The 22,466-nt window shown below is 45.8% G+C and overlaps 1 protein-coding gene across 1 annotated transcript in view; it reads left to right on the forward strand.

Annotated features, from left to right (window-relative positions):
• Positions 1-16,173: 16,173 nt before the first annotated feature.
• The window catches only part of LOC137305428 (meiosis inhibitor protein 1-like), a 195,981-nt gene continuing 189,688 nt past the window's right edge, over positions 16,174-22,466 (forward strand). Inside the window, exon 1 of the mRNA XM_067974254.1 lies at positions 16,174-16,335. Within this exon, the coding sequence (XP_067830355.1) occupies positions 16,174-16,335 (162 nt within the window). The remainder of the gene's footprint in view (positions 16,336-22,466) is intronic.

Below are 22,466 nucleotides of genomic sequence, written 5' to 3' on the forward strand. Positions count from 1 at the left end.
TGTGGGCCTGGCCCAGGGGTTTGATGATGGCGAAAGGGGACATGGAAGTGGGGACGCCACTCAAAGTGTTCCCACCTCTCAGCCGGTGCCCCCCTCTCAACCAGTACCCACAATGCTGTCTCCTCTCCAGGTGGCTGAGTCTGCCCCTGCACAGATGCAGGTGGAGTGGTCTTTGTAGGGGCCCTCACGAGCACCAAAACCTAGAGGATGTAGGCCCAAAGTATCTAATCGGTCAGGGAATGAACAAGAGCAACCTGCCACTACCTCTGCTGCAGCCACAGGGGATGCACCACGTAGAAGTAGTTAGAAGAGAAAGGCAATGGTTTTGTAAGCACGAAGGGTATGCACAAGGGTGTTTGACAGTTGGTCATGTTTTTTATTTATATTAGCTTTTTGTTAAACTCACATTAAATATTATTATTGTCATCACTACTGCCACGTCTTGGCCATTGTTGACTGGCTTCTGCAATAGGGCCCTTTCATGAGGTGCACCATGAACGGCAACACTTGATGCCATCCATTGGGTCACTCTACGGTGGGTGTATTTGTAGTTGCAGGCCTGTTTTGTGCAGGGAGGGGTGGGGGTGGGGGCGCTGGTGTGGGCGTTGCTTTATCCAGGTGGTGTGAGGACTGGACTCTTCACACTGTCTGATGTTAGGAGAACCGTTCACATGTGAGTGACTCCCTGGCCTCATGAGCAGCCAGGTGAGCCGCTACTCTGCCCATGGGTTGCTCCTGCTCCTCCTCCACCTCCTCCTCAATGTGGGTGGCAGATTTGGATGGGGCCTCCTCAAGCGGCACCCTGCTCTGTTGTGCCAGGCATAACACACGACTATAATGCATCTCAGTCTGTCTAGTGTGCATTGAAGTGCTCCCCCAGAACGATCAAGGCACCTAAAGCGCAGCCCTATAACATGCTCAATTGTCGACCTGGTGGCGATGTGCTGTCATTATATTGATGCTGTTGCTTGGTGATGGGATGCCTCAGAGGTGTCATGAGCCACGTGTGCAGAGGGTATCCCTTGTCCCCGAGGAGCCAACCCTTAAGGGTGTTCGGTGCGTGGAAGAGGGGCGAGATGTTGGATTCCCGGAGGATGAAGGAATCGTGGTAGCTTCCAGGGAATCTGCGCACATGTGAAGGAATCTTTTGCGGTGGTCACAAACGAGCTGAGTGTTGGAGTGATAGCCCTTCCTGTTGATGAACAGTCCTAGCTCGTGTGGAGGTGCTCGTATTGCAATATGGGTGCAATCGATTGCACCCCGCACCCGTGGGAAGCCAGCCACAGAGTGGAATCCCTGCCCTCTCTGTCTGGCTGAGGTCGTCCATGGGAAAGTTTACGTAATGCGAGGCCCTGCGAAGCAAGCCGTCGGTGACCTGCCTTATGCATTTGTGTGCAGAAAACTGAGAGACCCCGGCGATGTTCCTGCTGGCACCCTGGAATGATCTGGAGGCGAAGAATTTGAAGGCAGTGGTGACTTTGACAGCAACAGGTAAGGAGATGCTGCTCGGCCCAGCCGGGAGCAGTTCGGCATGAAGGAGGCTGCAGATGTCTGCGACTACCTGGCGACTGACTCTGAGTCTCTGTATGCACTGCTCCTCAGAGAGGTCCAGGGAGCTGAGCCTCGGTCTGTAGACCCTGTGGCGAGGGTAGTACCTCCTGCGACGTCGCTCTCGCTGTTGTTGCCCTCTGTGCTCTTGTGCAGGTGCCTGTGGCGCAGCACAGTGTTATGGAGCTCCACGTGGCGGAGGTGGACGCCGTGCCTGGCAAGGCTGGTGATGTTGCTCATAGTGGTGAACACAGCCATGGCAGCCCCCATCCTGACGGTGTGAGTTTGAGGGGGCCCGCAAAGTAGTTAAATATGTTTGAACAGCAGAATTTTGAGTGGAAAGTAAGAATTTTGAATGGAATCACAAAGGACTTGCAGCCAAAACGTTGTCTGAAATAACAGAGTGTCCTGCTGCAGTAAGTGACCTTTTCTCCCCATCTGTCAAATAAGCATTTGAATCTCCCACTAGCTGCTGGCTGAAACATGTCTGTTGCAACATGGAGTGTTTCCCACAGCTCGGGAAACACACTGAGGATGCTTCAAAATCGCACCCCTGCCAAAATGTGGAGAAAATTAAGTACTTCAAGTACTTAAACTACCTCAATAACTATGTAAATGATCATCCCGCCGGCTTTAATTGCCGTTGGGATTTCCACATTCGGGACGCCCGCGGCATCAATGGGGAACCTGGAAGTCTGCGGGTTGGAGCCGGGCTCCGAACCCGAACGGGATTTCCCCGATTTTTGGAGCCCCCTGCCCCCAACGCACCCGCTACTTCACTGGAAAATCGAGCACCAGGTTCCTTACATATGTAAATGAGGGGCTTGACGCCTGTTTTAGGCCCCCTGGCAGAATCTGGATTGCGATGAGCCGCGGACTTAGAATTCTTTAGCGGCCCCTGCGGCCTAAGGCACAAAGCAGTGCATAATGAGGTCCGAGGAACAATTTCAGGACGGCCTCGGGCCTCCCGATTTGGGCGCATGCTCGAAAACGGGCCATGACCAATTTTTACCCCTTTGAGTGTGCACGGCGCAATCTCTGCCCAATTGTCCTTCAAAATTGCATCGGGGTCCTATGTATGTCATGGGATCCCGATTTTCTCACAGTAATGAGGCTCCCACCTGATTCTGGTGGGCACCTGGGCTGCCCAGCAGAAGGACCCAGTAAACACCACTGATACCAAAACTGAGAGGTTATAAATATCAGGAAAGACTGAACGGGCTGGGGCTTTTTTCTCTAGAAAAGAGAAGGCTGAGGGGTGACCTGATGGAGGCCTTTAAAATTATGAAGGGGTTCGAATAGGGTAGATGTAGCGAAGATGTTTCCACTTATGGGGGAGTCCAAAACTAGGGGTCAAAATATAAGATAGTCACCAATAAATCCAATAAGGAATTCAGGAGAATTTTTTTTATCCAGAGTGGTTAGAATGTGGAACTCACTACCACATGGAATGGTTGAGGCGAATAACATAGATGCATTTAAGGGGAAGCTAGATAAGTATATGAGGAAGTAGGGTGGGAGGAGGTGCGTGTGGAGCATAAAAACCATCATGGTTGGGCCGAATGGCCTGTTTTTGTGCTGCACATTGTATGTAATTCTATGTAAAATATGACGGTGGGCCTTCCGTTTATTAAAGCTAGCCAGCAACTCTTGAAAGGTGAGGTGAATTTTCATTGCTGCACACTGCATTTCCGTGGCAGCAGGCAGAATGTCGACAGACAGAGAACCCTGCTTTTCTGATAGTGCCATGGAAGTGCTTATTGAACAAGTGTGCCCTAGGAAGGAGATCCTCTTCCTTCAGATGGCTGACGGGTGCCCTGGATAATAGGTATGGAGAGAGATGGCTGAGCAGGTAAATGCCAGCAGCATAGCTCATACGATTGTGCTGCAGCGCAGGAAAAAACTTGACATCATCCAGGACAAAGCAGTCCGCTTGATTGGCACCCCATCCACTGGCTTAAACATCCACTCCCTCCACCACAGGATGCACTGCAGCAACTCACTTCTTTGGCAGCACATCCCAAACCTGCGACCTCCACCACCTAGAAGGAAAAGGGCAGCAAGTTCATGGGAACACCATCACCTCCAAGTCACACACCATCCCAACTTGGACATATATCGCTGTACCTTCATCGTTACTGAGTAAAAATCCTGGAACTCCCTACCTAACAGCACTGTGGAAGCACCTTTACCACACGGACTGCAGTGGTTCAAGAAGAAAGCTCACCACCACCTTCTCAAGGGTCACTAAGGATGGGCAATAAATGTTGGCCATGCCAGTGATGCCCACATCCTGAGAATGAATACAAAAAAATCTGTGCTGTACCCTTTCCAAGGTCAATATATTGTTCCTGAAGTGCCCAGAATTGACCGCAGTTCTCCGGATTGGGTCTAGCCAAGGCTCTATACAACTGAAGCGTAACTTCATCTCCTTTGTATTCCAGCCCTCTTGAGATAAAGGTCAACATTCCACTGGCCTTTTTAATTACTTTTTGTACCTGTGCACTAGCTTTTAGCGATTTTTGTACCTGGACACCAAATCCCTTTATTCCTCCATAGTTCCTGGTCTCTCGCCATTTAGAAAATATTCCGATTTATCTTTCTTGGATCCAAAGTGGATGACCTCACACTTCCCCACATTGAACTCCTCTCCACAGTTTTGCCAATTCACTTCGTCTGTCTATGTCTCTTTGTAACTTCCTGCTCCCATCTACACAACTTACAGTGCCTGGTAGCGAGACGAAAATCATCCCTGTGTCTGTAAAATCAATGCAAAACAATAAATAAAATGATTCAATTTTGTTCGAAAAAATATTTGCTGTAAACTGTTCTGAATATTCACTTAGAAAAATGATCGATTCCAATCTCATTCGTGCCATTCGAACTGTCCTTTATCTTATGAAATAATTTGAAAAGAATGTGGAAACACTTTGTTTACAGACTGCAGGATGTTTCATTTACATTAAAAATAACTCAGCAACTGGAGGGCATTTCAGAGCAGTTTTTGGCAGACTTGCAGTCACGTTATTTGAAAAAAAAATCCCATTTGGGGATTCAGTCTAGCTCGACATATCATTTCAGACACCCAGGAGGTCATGTTCATGTTCCCCCGGAAATGGGCTCGAAGTCAGCAGAGCATATGCGCTGGTCGCTCAATGGTGCTGCCGTGAGGCTTGAGCCATTTTGAAGCCCTGTCTTTCATTAGCATGCTGCGCCGAGTGATCCTGGGGGGAGGGGGGGCCTTGCATGGGCAGGAGTTTATTTTTTATGAGCACTCCTGCTCCTCTTGGGTCCACCCAAAAAAAAAGAAATGTGTCCTGGACAGTTTTTAACTGCCCTCCAGTAGTCCCTTTAAGGACCGCTGGTGAGGCCACTCAATGCCTGGTACAAATGGGCAGAAGAGTGTGCATGGTACACGATCTGTCCGTTGGTTTCTGAAAATTGCAATTGGGCTCCTACAACCGGCGCAGGACCCGGTTTTTAGTCGCTGGTGAAATGGGTGGCTGGTAGTTGAAAATCCCTCCCCCAACCCCTTTCTCCCCAAGTTGCAGTAACTCAATGGCTCTTCTGGATCAAATGACTCTGGTAACACCTTTTTTTTTATTTGTTCATGGGATGTGGGCGTCACTGGCAAGACCAGCAAAGCCTTTCTGCCATTGTATACTGAGGGGCTGTAATCAGGTAAAAACCCCCTTGGGCAGAATGTAAAATTCAAATTGATGTAATGTACCTGTAATGAATCTGTAATGTACCTGTAATGAATCTGTAATCAATAATCTGCATTGAATGTAATGCAATGAGGCACCCTAGAGTGTCATGAACTGTAATTATGTACGATGTGTTCATTGAACTGTACTTGATGTAACCTGCAAATTGTATAATCTGTATTGTGTACGTTTGGAATGTGATATGACAACTGTATTGTATGTATTGTTGCAAATTTTTTGTTAAAGTATATTTCTTGGAAACATTTTTTTTATTGCCCATCCCTAATTGCCCTCGAGAAGGTGGTGGTGAGCCACCTTCTTGAACCGCTGCAGTCCGTGTGGTGAAGGTTCTCCCACAGTGCTGTTAGGAAAGGAGTTCCAGGATTTTGACCCAGCGACGATGAAGCTGGATGACCATCATCCCAGTAATCTCAATGTTTGTGGAGACTGTCGTATCACTGTTAAAATAGCTGCTGTTCCATTGACCGGGAAATCTCTTGGAGCTGCTGCTGCTCCACCAGCCTTACTTCGCTGGATGTGTGGAGGAATCTCTGCTTCCGCCCATAAACAGGGTTTCTTCCGCACTTCCTGTGAAGTAACGCTGGTGGAGCTCCGAGGAATTTCCCGGTCATTGTGTTACTTCTTTGAATTTTTTTTGCATACAAAATACACTGTTTCTGGTCTGTTTGATGCACTGTTTAGATTATTACTTCCATCTTATCTGTTCAAAAGTTTAAAATCAATAAGTTTTAAAAAAATTGCAGTTTCCCTGTATTACTAAATCGGGTGTGCCGTAAAAAAGAAAGAACATGCATTTATATAGCACCTTTCACGGCCTCAGGATGTCCCAAAGCGCATTGCAGGCAATGAAGTACTTTTGAAGTGCAGTCACTAGGAAATGTGGCAGCCAATTTGTGCATAGCAAGCTCCCACACACAGCAATGTGATAATGACCAGATAATCTGTTTTTAGTGACGTTGGTTGAGGGATAAATATTTGCCAGGACAAAAATAAATAAAACTGTTAGAACTGCATGACCATTTAAGCAATATAGAAATCATATCTGTAGATACGTACTTGGGTTCAGTGACATCGGTCGCTCTCTTAAGCTGAGCATCTTACTTTTATGGGCATTGACTCACACTGCTCTGTATCTCTTTGGACAATAGTATAACACGGGGATGTAACAATAGTGCCCCCCTGAGATCTGGATCATATACTTGTTTTTTATTTACAACTGTATCTCTTCCTTCTCTCTGTTGGCAGACCGAGATAAGGCAAAGTTTGGTTTGAATCATTAATCTGCTTTATTCTGCAGTAAGGGGAATGTACAGAGCAATAGTTCTGAGCAGAAACTTACTTGACCTCGTCCTCACCAATCTACCTGTCGCAAATGCATCTGTCCATGACAGTATTGGTAGGAGTGACCATCGCACAGTCCTCGTGGAGACGAAGTCCCGTCTTCGCAATGAGGATACCATCCAATGTGTTGTGTGGCACTACCACCGTGCTAAATAGGATAGATTCAGAACAGATCTAGCAGCTCAAAACTGGGCATCCATGAGGTGCTGTGGACCATCAGCAACAGCAGAATTGTATTCCACCACAATCTGTAACCTCATGGCCCGGCATATTCCTCACTCTACCATTGCCAACAAGCCAGGGGATCAACCCTGGTTCAATGAGGAGCGTAGAAGAGCATGCCAGGAGCAGCACCAGGCATACCTAAAAATTAGGTGCCATCCTGGTGAAGCGACAACTCAGGACTACATGTATGCAAAACAGCGGAAGCAACATGCTATAGACAGAGCTTAGTGAGTCCACAACCAACGGATCAGATCAAAGCTCTGCAGTCTTGCCACATCCAGTCGTGAATGGTGGTGGGCAATTAAACAACTAACGGGAGGAGGAAGCTCTGTAAACATCCCAATCCTCAATGATGGCGGAGTACAGCACTTGAGTGCAAAGGACAAGGCTGAAGCGTTTGCAACCATCTTCAGCCAGAAGTGCCGAGTGGATGATCCATCTCAGTCTCCTCCCGATATCCAAACCATCACAGAAGCCAGTCTTCAGCCAAATCGATTCACTCCACGTGATGTCAAGAAACGGCTGCGTGCACTGGATACAGCAAAGGCTATGGGCCCTGACAACATCCTGGCTGTAGTGCTGAACATTTGTGCTCCAGAACTAGCTGCACCTCCAGCCAAGCTGTTCCAGTACAGCTACAACACTGGCATCTACCCGACAATGTGGAAAATTGCCCAGGTATGTCCTGTCCACAAAAAGCAGGACAAATCCAATCTTGCCAATTACCGCCCCATCAGTCTACTATCAATCATCAGCAAAGTGATGGAAGGTGTCGTTGACAGTGCTATCAAGCGGCACTTACTCACCAATAACCTGCTCACCGATGTTCAGTTTGGGTTCCGCCAGGACCACTCGGCTCCAGACCTCATTACAGCCTTGGTCTGAACATGGACAAAAGAGCTGAATTCCAGAGGCGAGGCAAGAGTGACTGCCCATGACATCAAGGCAGCATTTGACCGAGTGTGGCACCAAGGAGCCCTAGTAAAATTGAAGTCAATGGGAATCAGGGGGAAAACTCCAGTGGCTGGAGTCATACATAGCACAAAGAAAGATGGTAGTGGTTGAATCATCTCAGCCCCAGGACATTGCTGCAGGAGTTCGTCAAGGCAGTGTCCTAGACCCAACCATCTTCAGCTGCTTCATCAATGACCTTCCCTCCATCATAAGGTCAAAAATGGGGATGTTCGCTGATGATTGCACAGTGTTCAGTTCCATTCGCAACCCCTCAAATAATGAAGCAGTGCGAGCCCGCATGCAGCAAGACCTGGACAACATCCAGGCTTGGGCTCATAAGTGGCAAGTAACATTTGCGCCAGATAAGTGCCAGGCAATGACCATCTCCAACAAGAGGGAGTCTAACCACCTCCCCTTGACATTCAACGGCATTACCATCGCCGAATCCTCCATCATCAACATCCTGGGGGTCACCACTGACCAGAAACTTAACTGGACCAGCCATATAAATACTGTGGCTACAAGAGCAGGTCAGAGACTGGGTATTCTGTGGCGAGTGACTCACCTCCTGACTCCCCAAAGCCTTTCCACCATCTGCAAGGCACAAGTCAGGAGTGTGATAGAATAGTCTCCACTTGCCTGGATAAGTGCAGCTCCAACAAACTCAAGAAGCTCGACACCATCCAGGACAAAGCAGCCCGCTTGATTGGCACCCCATCCACCACCCTAAACATTCACTCCCTTCACCACCGGCGCACTGTGGCTGCAGTGTGTACCATCCACAGGATGCACTGCAGCAACTCGCCAAGGCTTCTTCGACAGCACCTCCCAAACCCGCAACCTCTACCACCTAGAAGGACAAGAGCAGCAGGCACATGGGAACAACACCACCTGCACGTTCCCCTCCAAGTCACACACCATCCCGATTTGGAAATATATCGCCGTTCCTTCATCGTTGCTGGGTCAAAACCTGGAACTCCCTTCCTAACAGCACTGTGGGAGAACCTTCACTACACGGACTGCAGCGGTTGAAGAAGGCGGCTCACCACCACCTAGGTATGGGCAATAAATGTTGGCCTCGCCAGGGAGGCCTACATCCCATAAACGAATAAAAAAAAGATTCATTTAGTTTAATCAAAAAAATTATCTCCACATAACTTAAAAATATTGAACACGCCTCACTACCCACTTTGGTGGGCCACCTCGCTTGGCATAAACAGACTAACTTCTCTGCATTCTGTCCAACAGCGCAGGATAGAACCTCTCCACTGGCAGTCTTCTGTCTTGTTAACGTCCTTGTACCATTTCCCTGCCTGCCTGACTTATTGGTGTCTATGTTCTGATTTTTAAAAGCCTCTTTCACTGTGTCAAAAGTTTGTCCGTCTTTTACTCACCATTCTCAGAGACTACCAGAGATCAAAGGGTTTTCCAACATTTTAGTAGTTAAATATAGGAGACCAGCACCTGTACCATTACGGGTGCATTGTCAGTACCTGCCTGCCATGGGATTCCTTAAAATACAGTCTTGACATCCAGACCCGAGGGTTAGGAAGGGGTGGGATGTTGAAGCTCTTGCAGAAAGGCTCCCTTAGATTGTCGGGGGTCCAGGCCATAACTCCAACCAAGGCTCTTAAGATGGGCCGCACAACCGCCATTGAGGAGAATGGCACGCCGCTCCTGGGTGAATGATCACCAACCTTCTGTGAGGCTGAGGTTGTGGGGGCTCCCGACATATGCAGTTCCTATCTTTGGGCTGCTTCTTCCATGCCACTGTCTTTGTAAGGGTCTGGCAGAGGCTCTGACCTTCACAAAGTCCCATGGGAATCACCAGGAGAGTCCTGGCATATCGCGTACCCAGAAAAGGACCTATTTTTCGATCCTTCCACCACACTCATGCTGGAGTTATGGCGAGAATCATACAGCACAGGAGGCCATTTGGCCCATTGTGCCTATGTCGGCTCTGAAGGAGCTATCCAATTAGTCCCACTCCTCTGCACTTTCCCCATAGCCCTGCAAATTTTTCCTTTTCATGTATTTATCCAATTCCCTTTTGAAAGTTACTATTGCTTCACCACCCTTTCAGGCAATGCATTCCAGATCATAACAACTCGCTGCATAAAAACATTTCTCCTCATCCTCCCCCTGGTTCTTTTGCCAATTACCTTAAATCTGTGTCCTGTGGTTATCGACCTTCCTGCCAGTGGAAACAGTTTCTCCCTATCTACTATCAAATCCCTCTTAATTTTGAACACCTTTATTAAATCTCCCTGTAACCTTCTCTGCTCTAAAGAGAACAATCCCAGCTTCTCTAATCTCTTCACATAACTGAAGTCCCTCATCCCTGGTATCATTCTAGTAAACAAAGGAAAACAATTGTACACCTAAAGGATTGAAGAATCTTGTTCCCAGGCGGTAACATCTAATCACAGTGGTAGGAAAACTTGGAGAACACTCATTTATATGGGTACAACGCCAATATTGCAAAAACAAAGTCAGGCCAGGTTTTGATGTTGTCACTGAACCTGAAGTTAGTGATGTCCTTGGAAAGTTGGCTCTCAATTGCAAAAGGGGTGATTGTGGTATAATTACTTTCTTTTGTTTTGTGCTGCTTTGCTTAAATTCTTGAGATGATGCAACCATGGACCTGTACCTCTGGAAACAAAGAAAAAAAAGAAACATATAAACACCGTCATTACAATTGTTATAGTTTGAGCTTTCTGCCAGCCTTTTATCACTGTTCCCAGCAATAAAGCAGTTTCCATAAAAAGGCCAAGCCTCCGTTGAACTGAAACCTATGCCATTATAGGCACCATGAAAGGAACAATGCACCACAGAACTAACAATTACCCTTTAATTACAGTATAACACATTGGAGACCACTTAAGATGCCCATCTCGCTCTCCTATCTATTTTGAAAGGCGGCAAATACCATACTGTCAGACTGCTATGCTCAGACTAAAACTAATAATCAAGTTTATTTATAAGTAAGATAATTACACAGAAACAATAAGACACAAGAAGTTAATGATAATGCACATACTTAGAAAATAGTAAAGATAAAACCAGTGGTCTTGGATAAAACAGAACTGAGACGGATGGAGCATGTGACAAACTTGTTGGTAAAGAGAATACATTCATTGCTATCAGGAGCAGAGATCAGTTTTAAAGAATCAGAATTTTGCTGTGCTGCCACTGCAGAAAAGCTTGTTCCCAACTGTATGTGTTCTACTTGTTTCATTTCTCTAGATAAATCTAGTTAGTTAATTCAGAATCTGAGCCCAGCTCAAGTGTAGTTTGTTTGCAGTGAACTGAGGGGCTTATCCCTAACATGAAGGAGTTCTCCCCTTATGCGGAGCTGCTGAGGAAACAATCTGCTCTTGCTGTGGGAGATGGCGAGGTCAGGAGGCAGTGCTGGTACCAGGTTAGAGGCACACTGCTATACAGTTGCCACTGCATCCCTGTGAAGCAGCACAGCTTTCACTCCCTTCTCTTGCTCCTTAGGAACATAGGGACATGAATAGGCTATTCAGCCTCTCGAGCCTGTTCCACCAGTCAATTAAATCATGGCTGATCTGTATCTTAACTCCACCTACCCACCTTAGTTCCGTAACCCTTAAAACCCTTCCCTAACAAAAATCTATCAATCTCAATTTTCAACTGACCCTCAGCCTCAACAGCTTTTTGGGGGAGAGAGTTCCAGATTTCCACTACCCTTTGTGTGAAGAATTGCTTCCTGACATCACCCCTGAATGGCCTAGCTCTGATTTTAAGGTTATTTCTCCTTGTTCTGGATTCCCCCACCACAGGAAATAGTTCTCTCTATCTACCTTATCAACTCCTTTAATCATCTTAAACATCTCAATTAGATCACCCTTTGATCTTCCATACTCAAAGGAATACAAGCCTGGTCTTTCCACCTGTCCTCGTGATTTAGCCCTTTGAGCCCCAGTATCATTCTGGTGAATCTGCACTGCACCTCCTCCAAGGCCAATATATCCTTCCTGAGGTGCAGTGCCCAGAACTGAACGCAGTATTCCAGATGGGGTCTAACTGATGCTCAGTTTGGTTTCCACCAGGACCACTCAGCTCCAGACCCCATTACACCCTTGGTCCAAACATGGACAAAAGAGCTGAATTCTAGAGTTGAGGTGAGAATGACTGCCTTTGACATCAAGGCAGTGTTCAATTGAGTGTGGCACCAAGGAGACCTAGTAAAACTGAAGTGAATTGGGCTCAGAGAGAAAACTCTCTAGTGGCTGGAGTCATACCTAGCACAAAGGAAGATGGTTGCACTTCTTGGCCGATCATCTCAGCCCCAGGCCATCGCTGCAGAAGTTCCTCAGCGCAATATCCTAGGCCCAACCATCTTCAGCTGCTTTATCAATGTCCTTCCCTCCATCATAGGGTCAGAAGTAGGTCTGTTCGCTAATGATTGCATGGTGTTCAGCTCCATTTATAATTCCTCAGATAATAAGGCAGTCCGTGCCCACATGCAGGAAGACCTGGCAACATCCAGACTTGGGCTGATAAGTGGCAAATAACATTCACACCACACAAATGCCAAGTAATGACCATCTCCAAAAAGAGTCTAAGCACCTCCACTTGACATTCAATGGCATTACCATCGCCGAATCCCCCATCATCAACATTCTGGGAGTTGCCATTGACCAGAAACTCAACTGAACCAGCCACATAAATGATATGGCTACTAAAACAGGTGAGAGGCTGGGTATTCTGCGGCGAGTGACTCACCTCCTGACTCCCCAAAAAAGCCTCTCCACCACCTACAAGGCACAAGGTAGGAGTGTGATGGAATACTCTCAACTTGCCTGAATGGTTGCAGCTGCAACAACACTCATGAAGATCGACACCATTCAGGGCAAAGCAATTTGCTTGATTGGCAGCCCATCCAAAACCTTGAATGGTGCACTATGGCTGCAGTGTGTACCATCCACAGGATGCACTGCAGCAACTTGCCACGGCTTCTTTAACAGCACCTCCCAAACCCGCAATCTCCATCACCTGGAAGGACAAGGCAGCAGGTGCATGGGAACACCATCACCGTCAAGTTCCCTTCCAACACCTGACTTCAGTTGAGTTTCTGGTCACTGGCAACTCCCAGGATGTTGATGGTGGGGGATTCGGCGATGGTAATGCCATTGAATGTCAAGTGCAGGTGCTTAGACTCTCTTTTTGGAGATGGTCATTACCTGGCATTTGTGTGGCGTGAATGTTACTTGCCACTTATCAGCCCAAGCCTGGATGTTGTCAGGTCTTGTTGATCGTGACTTGCACATGTATCGCCATTCCTTCATCGTTGCTGGGTCAAAATCCTGGAACGCCCTATCCATCAGCATTGTGGGAGTCCCTTCACCACATGGACTGCATCGGTTCAAGAAGGCAGCTCACCACTACCTTCTCAAGGGTAACTAGGGATGGGTAATAAATGCTGGCCTTGCTAGCAGCGCCCACGTCCCAGGAATAAATAATCAGGACCTCTGAAGTAGTTGAATTCATTCTGGTCAGCTATAAGTTTGGTATAACTATCATAAAGACAGCTAAATATCATTAGTCAGAGCGGGGGAGTACCAATGCTGGTCACAGTATCAACACATTGTGTGATATATTCATTGCAGGAAGGCAACATCCGTGGATCTAATATGAGTCTCATTATATAAATCTATAAATTGCACGTTTGACAAACCAACGTGGGCTGCACAAATTCTGAAATTTTTACAAAAATAAACCAGTGGTTAAGTTTCATAAAACTGTGCTAGATATGGTGAGGGTTACATGTGTAGGAGGATTACACAGTATCTCTGTCTCTTCATAATGTTTATTCAAGAAATGAGACCTGGGGAGTGTGCAGATGGCTCAGAATGTACCTGCATATATGAATAGGAGATAATGAACTAGTCTGCATTTAGAAAAGTCTTGGGAGATAATTTTAACCTAACTCGCGGGGCAGGAAACCCATGGGATCAGGTGTAAGGCAGGTTTTTCACCCTACCCGATATTATTCTCTACTGTCTTCATGGGCAGGTTAGGTTAAACTTGCCTACTCCTCTGTGGCACCAAATAAAAGCTGATGGTTATATTTAAGTGAGAATAAAAAAAATCACTTTTGTGAAATCAACATAAGGAGCTGAATTCATTTTTGTACACTGATTTCCATCTGATTTGTTTGTGTTCAAATTCAAATCAAGTTTATGAGGTAAATGTTCTATCCCAGTGCGCAAACATTTTCAGTTTCACTCATTCCAATTAGTCTGTCCTCCTCAGTGTGGAGATCTCTGTGACTCTTTCTGTACATCTGACAGGATATTATATGGCTTCATGGAGCACGTCTCAAAATCTGAACGCAAATCACAATCAGTTTTGGGAGGAGCACCAAAAAAAATCAACGGAGTACCAGAAATGTACAAGATGAGTACTTGTGGGGTTTGATTTGTAACCACTGACCTAAGAACTCACTCATTTGTCGTCAGGTTCGTTTATTTTGGTTTAAAAATGCAATCTGTGTTTATGTATTTCATTCTTTAACGGCCTGTGATTAAATGGACCTACAATTTGACAAGCGTTTTGATCATTAATCCCACTGCTATCATTTTTTTCAATGTTCACAGCTCTGGATAATTAACTTCTAACTTGTTTTTGGCGAGGATAAATGCGGAGTGGTGCGAAAGTCCCTGGAAAATTAACAGTGTAATCACTTACTCCATAATTTCCTCTTTCATTTGTGCCTTTCAAGGTTGCCTGCGCCCAGTAACCGAAACTATCCTGAGCATTTCTCCCAGGAGACTCCAACCGTAATGGCGCGCGGCTCCCGCGTCTCACCGGGGCCACGTGCTTAGTCCGAGCACGGGAAGAAGCAGAAGGACGAATCCAATTGGACAGATTTGAGCGGGAAGCCTGTCTTTTTTCCCGATCTGCGCATGTTCCCCATTGCGTTTTCGGCGGCGACGGCCGCGTGCTTCGAGCGGTCTGTGCTCGCGCTTCTTTTGGTCAGTCGGTCGGGTCGGGTCAGGTCAGTCGGTCGGGTCGGGTCAGGTCAGTCAGTGGGTCGGTCAGTCGGTCGGGTCGGGTCAGTCGGTTGGGTTGGGTCGGGTCAGTCAGTCGGTCGGGTCAGTCAGTGGGTCAGGTTGGTTGGGTCGGTCAGTCGGGTCAGTCAGTGGGTCGGGTCGGTCAGTCGGTTGGGTTGGGTCGGGTCAGTCAGTCAGTCGGTCGGGTCAGTCAGTGAGTCAGGCGGGCAGGACTCGGAATAAGCTTCTTCTCCACCCTGAACAATTTATTCCGGCTAAAAGTCGGTGTCTCCTCTCATCTACTAAATTCCGGGACTAAGGACGCTCTCTCGCGCTGGGGTGTTCCCGTCGTCGCGGAGGGACCCGAACATTGACCCCTCCCCCATAGGTGATAGTGGTGTTCGAGAACATTCGGTTCCCTTATGGAAAGTATGTCGGGATATTAGGGCTGTGATCACCCAGAGGTCGGACATGCGAGGTCCACTTCAAGAGGAAAGGAGGAGGGCGTATGGTGCGAAGGCTGGTATTTGGGTTGTGTGAGGGCCCATTTATTGAGCGTTATAGGGTTGGATTATTGGGAGTGGGAGAGCTGTGGATCAGTGAGGTGAGGCTGGATTATTGGGAGTGGGAGAGCTGTGGATCAGTGAGGTGAGGCTGGATTATTGGGAATGGGAGAGCTGTGGATCAGTGAGGTGAGGCTGGATTATTGGGAATGGGAGAGCTGTGAATCAGGGATGTGAGGCTGGATTATTGGGAGTGGGAGAGCTGTGGATCAGTGAGGTGAGGCTGGATTATTGGGAGTGGGAGAGCTGTGGATCAGTGAGGTGAGGCTGGATTATTGGGAGTGGGAGAGCTGTGGATCAGCGAGGTGAGGCCGGATTATTGGGAATGGGAGAGCTGTGAATCAGGGATGTGAGGCCGGATTATTGAGAGTGGGAGAGCTGTGGATCAGGGATGTGAGGCCGGATTATTGGGAGTGGGAGAGCTGTGGATCAGGGAGCGAGGGCCCGATTATTGGGAGTGTATTGGGGAGGTTACCGGAAGTATTAAATTGGGATTTTAAAAATGTGGTGGAGGATTATTGGGTATGCGAGGGCCAGATTATTGGGAATGTGAAAGTCGTTTATCAGCAGTGAGTGCTGAATAAATGGTGGTATGAACCCCGGGTTATCAAGAGTGTTCAGATAGCAAAACATTCCCTTGAAAAAATGATTTTGAAACAGATGAGTTAGCATTTTAATTCGATTTAATTTTTTTTAACAGCCAATATTGAAAGTTTAAGATGATACGAGCCTTTTAAATCACCTTTTTTAATTAAATCATTATTTTGTTAGTGAAGGAAACCATTGTGCCAAATGGAGGAGTCCAGTTCTGACAACTGGAATGTGGTATGCGAGCGGATTCATTTCCGGCATGATGGACACTGGACTCTGCGGTTCAGAGAGGAGCTGCAGGATAGGGAGCAGCTGTTGTGTGTTGCCTGTGTGATAGAGATGGTGGAGGAAAACGCGATATCGGTAAGAAAGCAAAAAATATATTATTGTAATTGGTGTATTAATTGTAAATGTAACTTGTAAAACTGTAATATTAATCTTTCTTTCTCACTGTAACATAAGAAAAAAAAATCATGCTAAAATATTGACTTATAGGGTAGAATTTCTGTGGGGCTTTCTTGATCGGCTGTTTACCCCATTTCTGTGTGGTTTCTGACGATGTTCTGCTAAAGTTATGGTGGGAAATTGGGAGAACCCTCATGGAAATGACTGGTGATTGGCTGATAACTGAGCTATTGCTTTGCAATTCTAGAATTAATCTCGCGCCCTTGGTTTAGGTAAGGGGTAAAATTAGTCAGGGTTGCCAGCTGCAAAAGTCTACTGTGTGGACGTCAGGTGAGCAGAATAACAGAATTGGGCTTGATGGCATGGTTGGATAGACCAGATTCATGTCCACTTCAAATACAGCCTAATTTTATGCTGTAATTTCTGGCATAAGTGCCTTCCCATTTTTGGGTGGGTGCACGTAAGTGAGGAGGTATTGACAGGGTGATGTCATGTGCCACATTTCCTGTCATTTCTGCCTATTTTATGCTGAGTCTTAATCACACCAGTATAAAGCTGGTGTCTAGAGTGGCTAGATGCTACTCTGAAGACGGAAATAAGTTTAAAGGGTCAAGCTTATTCAGTTGCTATTAACTACTGTATTGTCTTATAGGATTTTTTTTGTTTTTCAGCTGTTTCCACCATCTGCCTTTGTGCCATTTGCCGAGAGGCTGACATTTAAACCCTTTTCAGACAGGACTCATTGAGTTTCCCATTGGGGATTCCCATCTGTCTTTGCTTCTTGGAAGAGCAGCAGTGGGAGCCTACGTTGGTGAGGCTGCACTGCAGCCACGTGGCACCCACTCACTGAATTGGAGATGCAACTTGCTGGTTCCACTCAGGATGGTAGCTGCCAGAAACTTGATAGGTTTAGGTGAAGTAGGGTGGGTGGAAGCTTGTGTGGAGCATAAACATTGTTATAGACTTTAATCTTCATATAGACTGGGCAAACTCAGTCTATATGAAGATTATAATAAAGGATCCTCTGGGGAAGAGTGATCATAATATGATAGAATTTCATATTGAGTTTGAGAGTGATGTAGTTAAATCCGAAACTAGGGTCTTAAATTTAAACAAGGCCAATTATGTAGGTATGAGGGGCGAGTTGGCTAAGGTAAATTGGGAAGTTAGATTAAAAGATATGATGGTAAATAAGCAATGGAGATCATTTAAAGAAATAACTCATAATTGTCAACGAATATTCATACCCTTGAGGAATAAAATCTCCACAGGAAAAGTGATTCAACTGTGGCTAACTAGAGAAGTTAAAGATAGTATGAGATTAAAAGAAGAGGTTTACGATGTTGCCAAAAAGAATAGTAAGCCTGAGGACTGGGAGGGTTTTAGAAATCAGCAAAGGATAACCAAGAAATTGAAAGAGGGAGAAAATAGAATATGAGAGCAAAGTAGCAAGAAATATAAAAACAGATTGTAAGAGCTTCTACAAGTATATAAAATGGAAGAGATTAGGAAGAAAGTAAACGTGGGTCCCTTAGAGGCAGAAACTGGAGCAATTATAATAGGGAATAAGGAAATGGCAGAGACATTAAACAAATATTTTATATCTGTCTTCATAGTAGAAGACACAAAAAACATACTGGAAGTAGTGGGGAACCAAGGGTCTAATGAGGGGGAGGGACTTAAAGTAATTAAGATTAGTAAAGAAAAAGTTTTAGAAAAATTAGTGGGACTAAAAGTCGACAAATTTCCTGGACCTGATGGCCTACATCTGAGGGTTTTAAAAGAGGTGTCTGCATTGGTTTTGGTTTTCCAGAATTCCCTTGATTCTAGAACGGTCCCTATGGATTGGAAGGTAGCAAATGTCATCCTGCTATTCAAGAAAGGAGGGAGAAAAAACAGGGAACTATAGGCCAGTTAGCCTGACATCAGTAGTAGGGAAAATTCTAGAATCTATTATTAAGGACGTAGTAACAGGGCACTTAGAAAATCATAATGTGATTAAGCAGAGTCAGCACCGTTTTATGAAAGGGAAATTATGTTTGACAATTCAATTAGAGGTTTTTGAGGGTGTAACTAGCAGGGTAGATAAAGGGGAACCAATGGATGTAGTATATTTGGATTTTCAAAAGGCATTTAATAAAATGTCACATAAGAGGTTGTTGCACAAGATTAGGGCTCATGGGATTGGGGGTAATATGAGCATGGATTGAGGACTGTTTAATGGACAGAAAACAGAGATTGGAATAAACTGGTCATTTTGGGTTGGCAGTAACTAATGGGGTGCTGCAGGGATCGGTGCTTGGGCCTCAGCTATTCTATATTAATACAATCTATACAATCTATATTAATGACTTAGATGAAGGGGACCGAGTGTAATATATTCAGGTTTGCTGATGATACAAAGCTAGGTGGGAAAGTAAGCTGTGAGGAGGAAGCAAAGAGTCTGCAAAGGGATAGCAACAGATTAAGTGAGTGGGCAAGAAGGTGGCAGATGGAGTATAATGTAGGGAAATATGAGATTATTCACTTTGGTAGGAAAAAGAGAAAAACTGAATTTTTTAAAATGGTGAGAATCATAGAATGGTTACAGCACGGAAGGAGGCCTGTCAAGTCCGTGCTGGCTCTCTGCAAGAGTAATCCAGCTAGTCCCACTACCCCGCCCTATCCCCATAGCCCTGCAAATTTTTTCCCTTCAAGTGCTTATCCAATTCCCTTTTGAAAGCCATGATTGAATCTGCCTCCACCACCCCTGAGGCAGTGCATTCCAGATCATAACCACTCGCTGTGTAAAAAAAAAGTTTTTTCTCAATTTGCCTTTGGTTCTTTTGCCAATCACCGTAAATCTATGTCCTCTGGTTCTTGACCCTTCCGCCAAAGGGAACAGTTTCTCTCTAGCTACTCTGTCTAGACCCTTTATGATTTTGAATACCTCTATCAAATCTCCTCTCAGCCTCTTTGCTCTAAGGAGAACAAACCCAGTTTCTCCAGTCTATCCACGTAACTGAAGTCCCTCATCCCTGGAATCATTCCAATAAATCTCTACTGCACCCTCTCTAAGGCCTTCACATCCTTCCTAAAGTATGGTGTCCAGAATGGGACACAGCACTCCAGTTGTGGCCGAACTAGTGTTTTATAAAGGTTCATCATAACCTCCTTGCTTTTGTACTCAATGCCTCCATTTATAAAGCCTGGGATCCCATATGCTTTCTGAACCGCTTTCTCAACCTGCCCTACCACCTTCGAGATTCGTGCACATATACCCTCAGATCTCTCTGTTCCTGCACCTCTTTTAGAATTGTATCCTTTAGTTTATATTGCCTCTCTTTGTTCTTCCTACCAAAATGTATCACTTCACACTTTTCTGCGTTAAATTTCATCTGCCACGTGTCCGCCCATTCCACCAGCCTGTCTATGTCCTCTTGAAGTCTATCACTATCCTCCTCACTGTTCACTACCCTTCCAAGTTTTGTTTCATCTGCAAATTTTGAAATTGTGCTCTGTACACCCAAGTCCAAGTCATTAATATATATCAAAAAAAGCAATGGTCCTAGTACTGACCCCTGGGGAACACCACCATCCCTTCAGTCTGAGAAACAACCATTCATCAACATTCTCCATTTCCTATTACTTAGCCAATTTCGTATCCATGCTGCCGCTGCCCCTTTTATTCCATGGGCTTCAACTTTGATGATAAGCCTATTATGTGGCACTTTATCAAATGCCTTTTGGAAGTCCATATACATCACATCAACTGCATTGCCCTCATCGACCCACAGTGTTACCTCATCAAAAAACCCAATCATGTTGATTAAACATGATTTGCCTTTAACAAATCCGTGCTGGCTTTCCTTAATTAATCCACATAGAAACTATTAAAAGTTGGTGTTCAGGGGATTTTGGGTGTCCTTGTACACGAAACACAGAAAGTTAACATGCAGGTACAGCAAGCAATTAGGAAGACAAATGGTACGTTGGCCTTTATTGCAAGGGGGTTGGAGTACAAGAGTAAGGAAGTCTTGTTGTAATTGTACAGGGCTTTGATGAGACCACACCTGGAGTACTGTGTACAGTTTTGGTCTCCTTACCTAAGGAGGGATATACTTGCCTTAGAGGCAGTGCAATAAAGGTTCACAAAATGGATTCCTGGGATGAGAGAGTTGTCCTATGAGGAGAGATTGAGTAGAATGGGCCTATACTCTCTGGAGTTTAGAAGAATGAGAGGTGATCCCATTGAAACATATAAGATTCTAAGAGGGCTTGACAGGGTAGATGCTGAGAGGATGTTTCCCCTGGCTGGAGAGTCTAGAACTAGAGGGCATAGTCTCAGGATAAGGGGTCGGACATTTAGGACTGAGATGAGGAGGAATATCTTCACTCAAGGTCGTGAATGTTTGGAATTCTCTACCCCAGAGGGCTGTGAATGCTCAGTTGTTGAATATATTCAAGACTGAGATTGATAGATTTTTGGACTCCGAAGAAATCAAGGGATATGGGGATCGTGTGGGAAAGTGGAGTTGAAGTCGAAGATCAGCCTTGATCTTATTGAATGGTGGAGCAGGCTCGAGGGGCCGTATGGCCTATTCCTCTCCTATTTCTTATGTTCATATGTTCTTATGTAGACCGGGTTTGGCTGAATGGCCAGTTGCTGTGCTGTAAATCCTATGCACTTCTATGTAAACTCCAACCACCTCAGTCCTATGTGGTTTCACTGCATAGAGCAGTCGGCCATCCCCTCTACCTCAGCCACTCTGGTAGCACCTAGAAGTTGTTCACAATTAGCTAAAGTTCTTAAGGTGCCAAAAATCAGAAAGCACTATGGTGTTGATTGAATATATTCTCTAGTGTTGTACAGCTGTCAGTGTAATAAGTCACACAGAAGGAAGGAACTTGCATTTATGTAGCGCCTTTCACGGCCTCAGGATGTCCCATTGAAGTACTTTTTGAAGTGTAGTGGCTTGTAATGTAGGAAACGTGGCAGCCAATTTCCGCATAGCAACGTCACAGAAACAGCAATGTGATAATGACCAGATAATCTGTTTTTAAGGTGTTGGTTGAGAGATAAATATTGACCAGTACACCGAGGAGAGAACCCCTGCTCTTCTACGAAATAATGCCAGGGATGTTTTACATCCACCTGATGGCAGGTATTGGTTTAACATCCAATTAAAGATTGAAGCCATTGTCTTCGGCCCCCACCACAAACCACCGATTCCAACCCTCTCCCTGGCCACTGTCTGAGGCTGTACCAGACCGATCGTAACCTGGCATCCTATTTGACCCTGAACTGAGCTTCCGACCCCATGTCCTCTCCATCAACAAGACCGCCTCCTTCCACCTCCGTAACATTGCCTGTCTCTGCCCCTGCCGTGGCTGATCTGCTCAAACACTCATTCATGCCTTTGTTACCTCTGGTCTTAACTATTCCAATGCTCTCCTGGCTGGCCTCCAACCTTGCAACCGCCGTAAACTTGAGCTCATTCAAAACTCTGTTGCCCCATCCTAATTTGCACCAAGCCCCGTTCACCCATCACCCCGTGCTTGCTGACCTACATTTGCTCCCGGTCCAGCAGCGCCTCGATTTTAAAATTCTCATCCTTGTTTTAGATCCCTCCATGGCTTCGCCCCTCCCTATCTCTAACATCTTCCAGCCCAACAACCTTCCGATATCTTTGTGCTCCTCCAATTCTGGCCATTTGCACGTCCCCGATTTTCTTCGCTCCACCATTGGCGGCCGTACCTTCAGCTGCCTATGCGCTAAGCTTTGGAACTCCCGCCCTAAACTTTGCCGCCTCTCTACCTCCCTTTCCTCCTTTAAGGCGCTCCTTAAAACCTACCTCTTCACCAGACCTGATATCTCCATATGTGGCTTGATGTCAAATTTTGTCTGATAACGCTCCTGTGAAGTGACTTGGGACATTTTACTACTTTAAAGGGGCTATATAAATGCAAGTTATTGTTGTTATCTGAAAGACGGCACCTTCGACAGTGCAGCACTCCCTTGTTAATGCAGTGGAGTGTCAGCTTAGATTTTATGCTCAAGTCCCTGGAGTGGGATTTGAACGCACGACCTCCTGACTCAGGCGAGAGTG

This window comes from Heptranchias perlo, chromosome 40 (genome assembly GCF_035084215.1).
Source record: "Heptranchias perlo isolate sHepPer1 chromosome 40, sHepPer1.hap1, whole genome shotgun sequence".
Classification (NCBI taxonomy): domain Eukaryota; kingdom Metazoa; phylum Chordata; class Chondrichthyes; order Hexanchiformes; family Hexanchidae; genus Heptranchias; species Heptranchias perlo.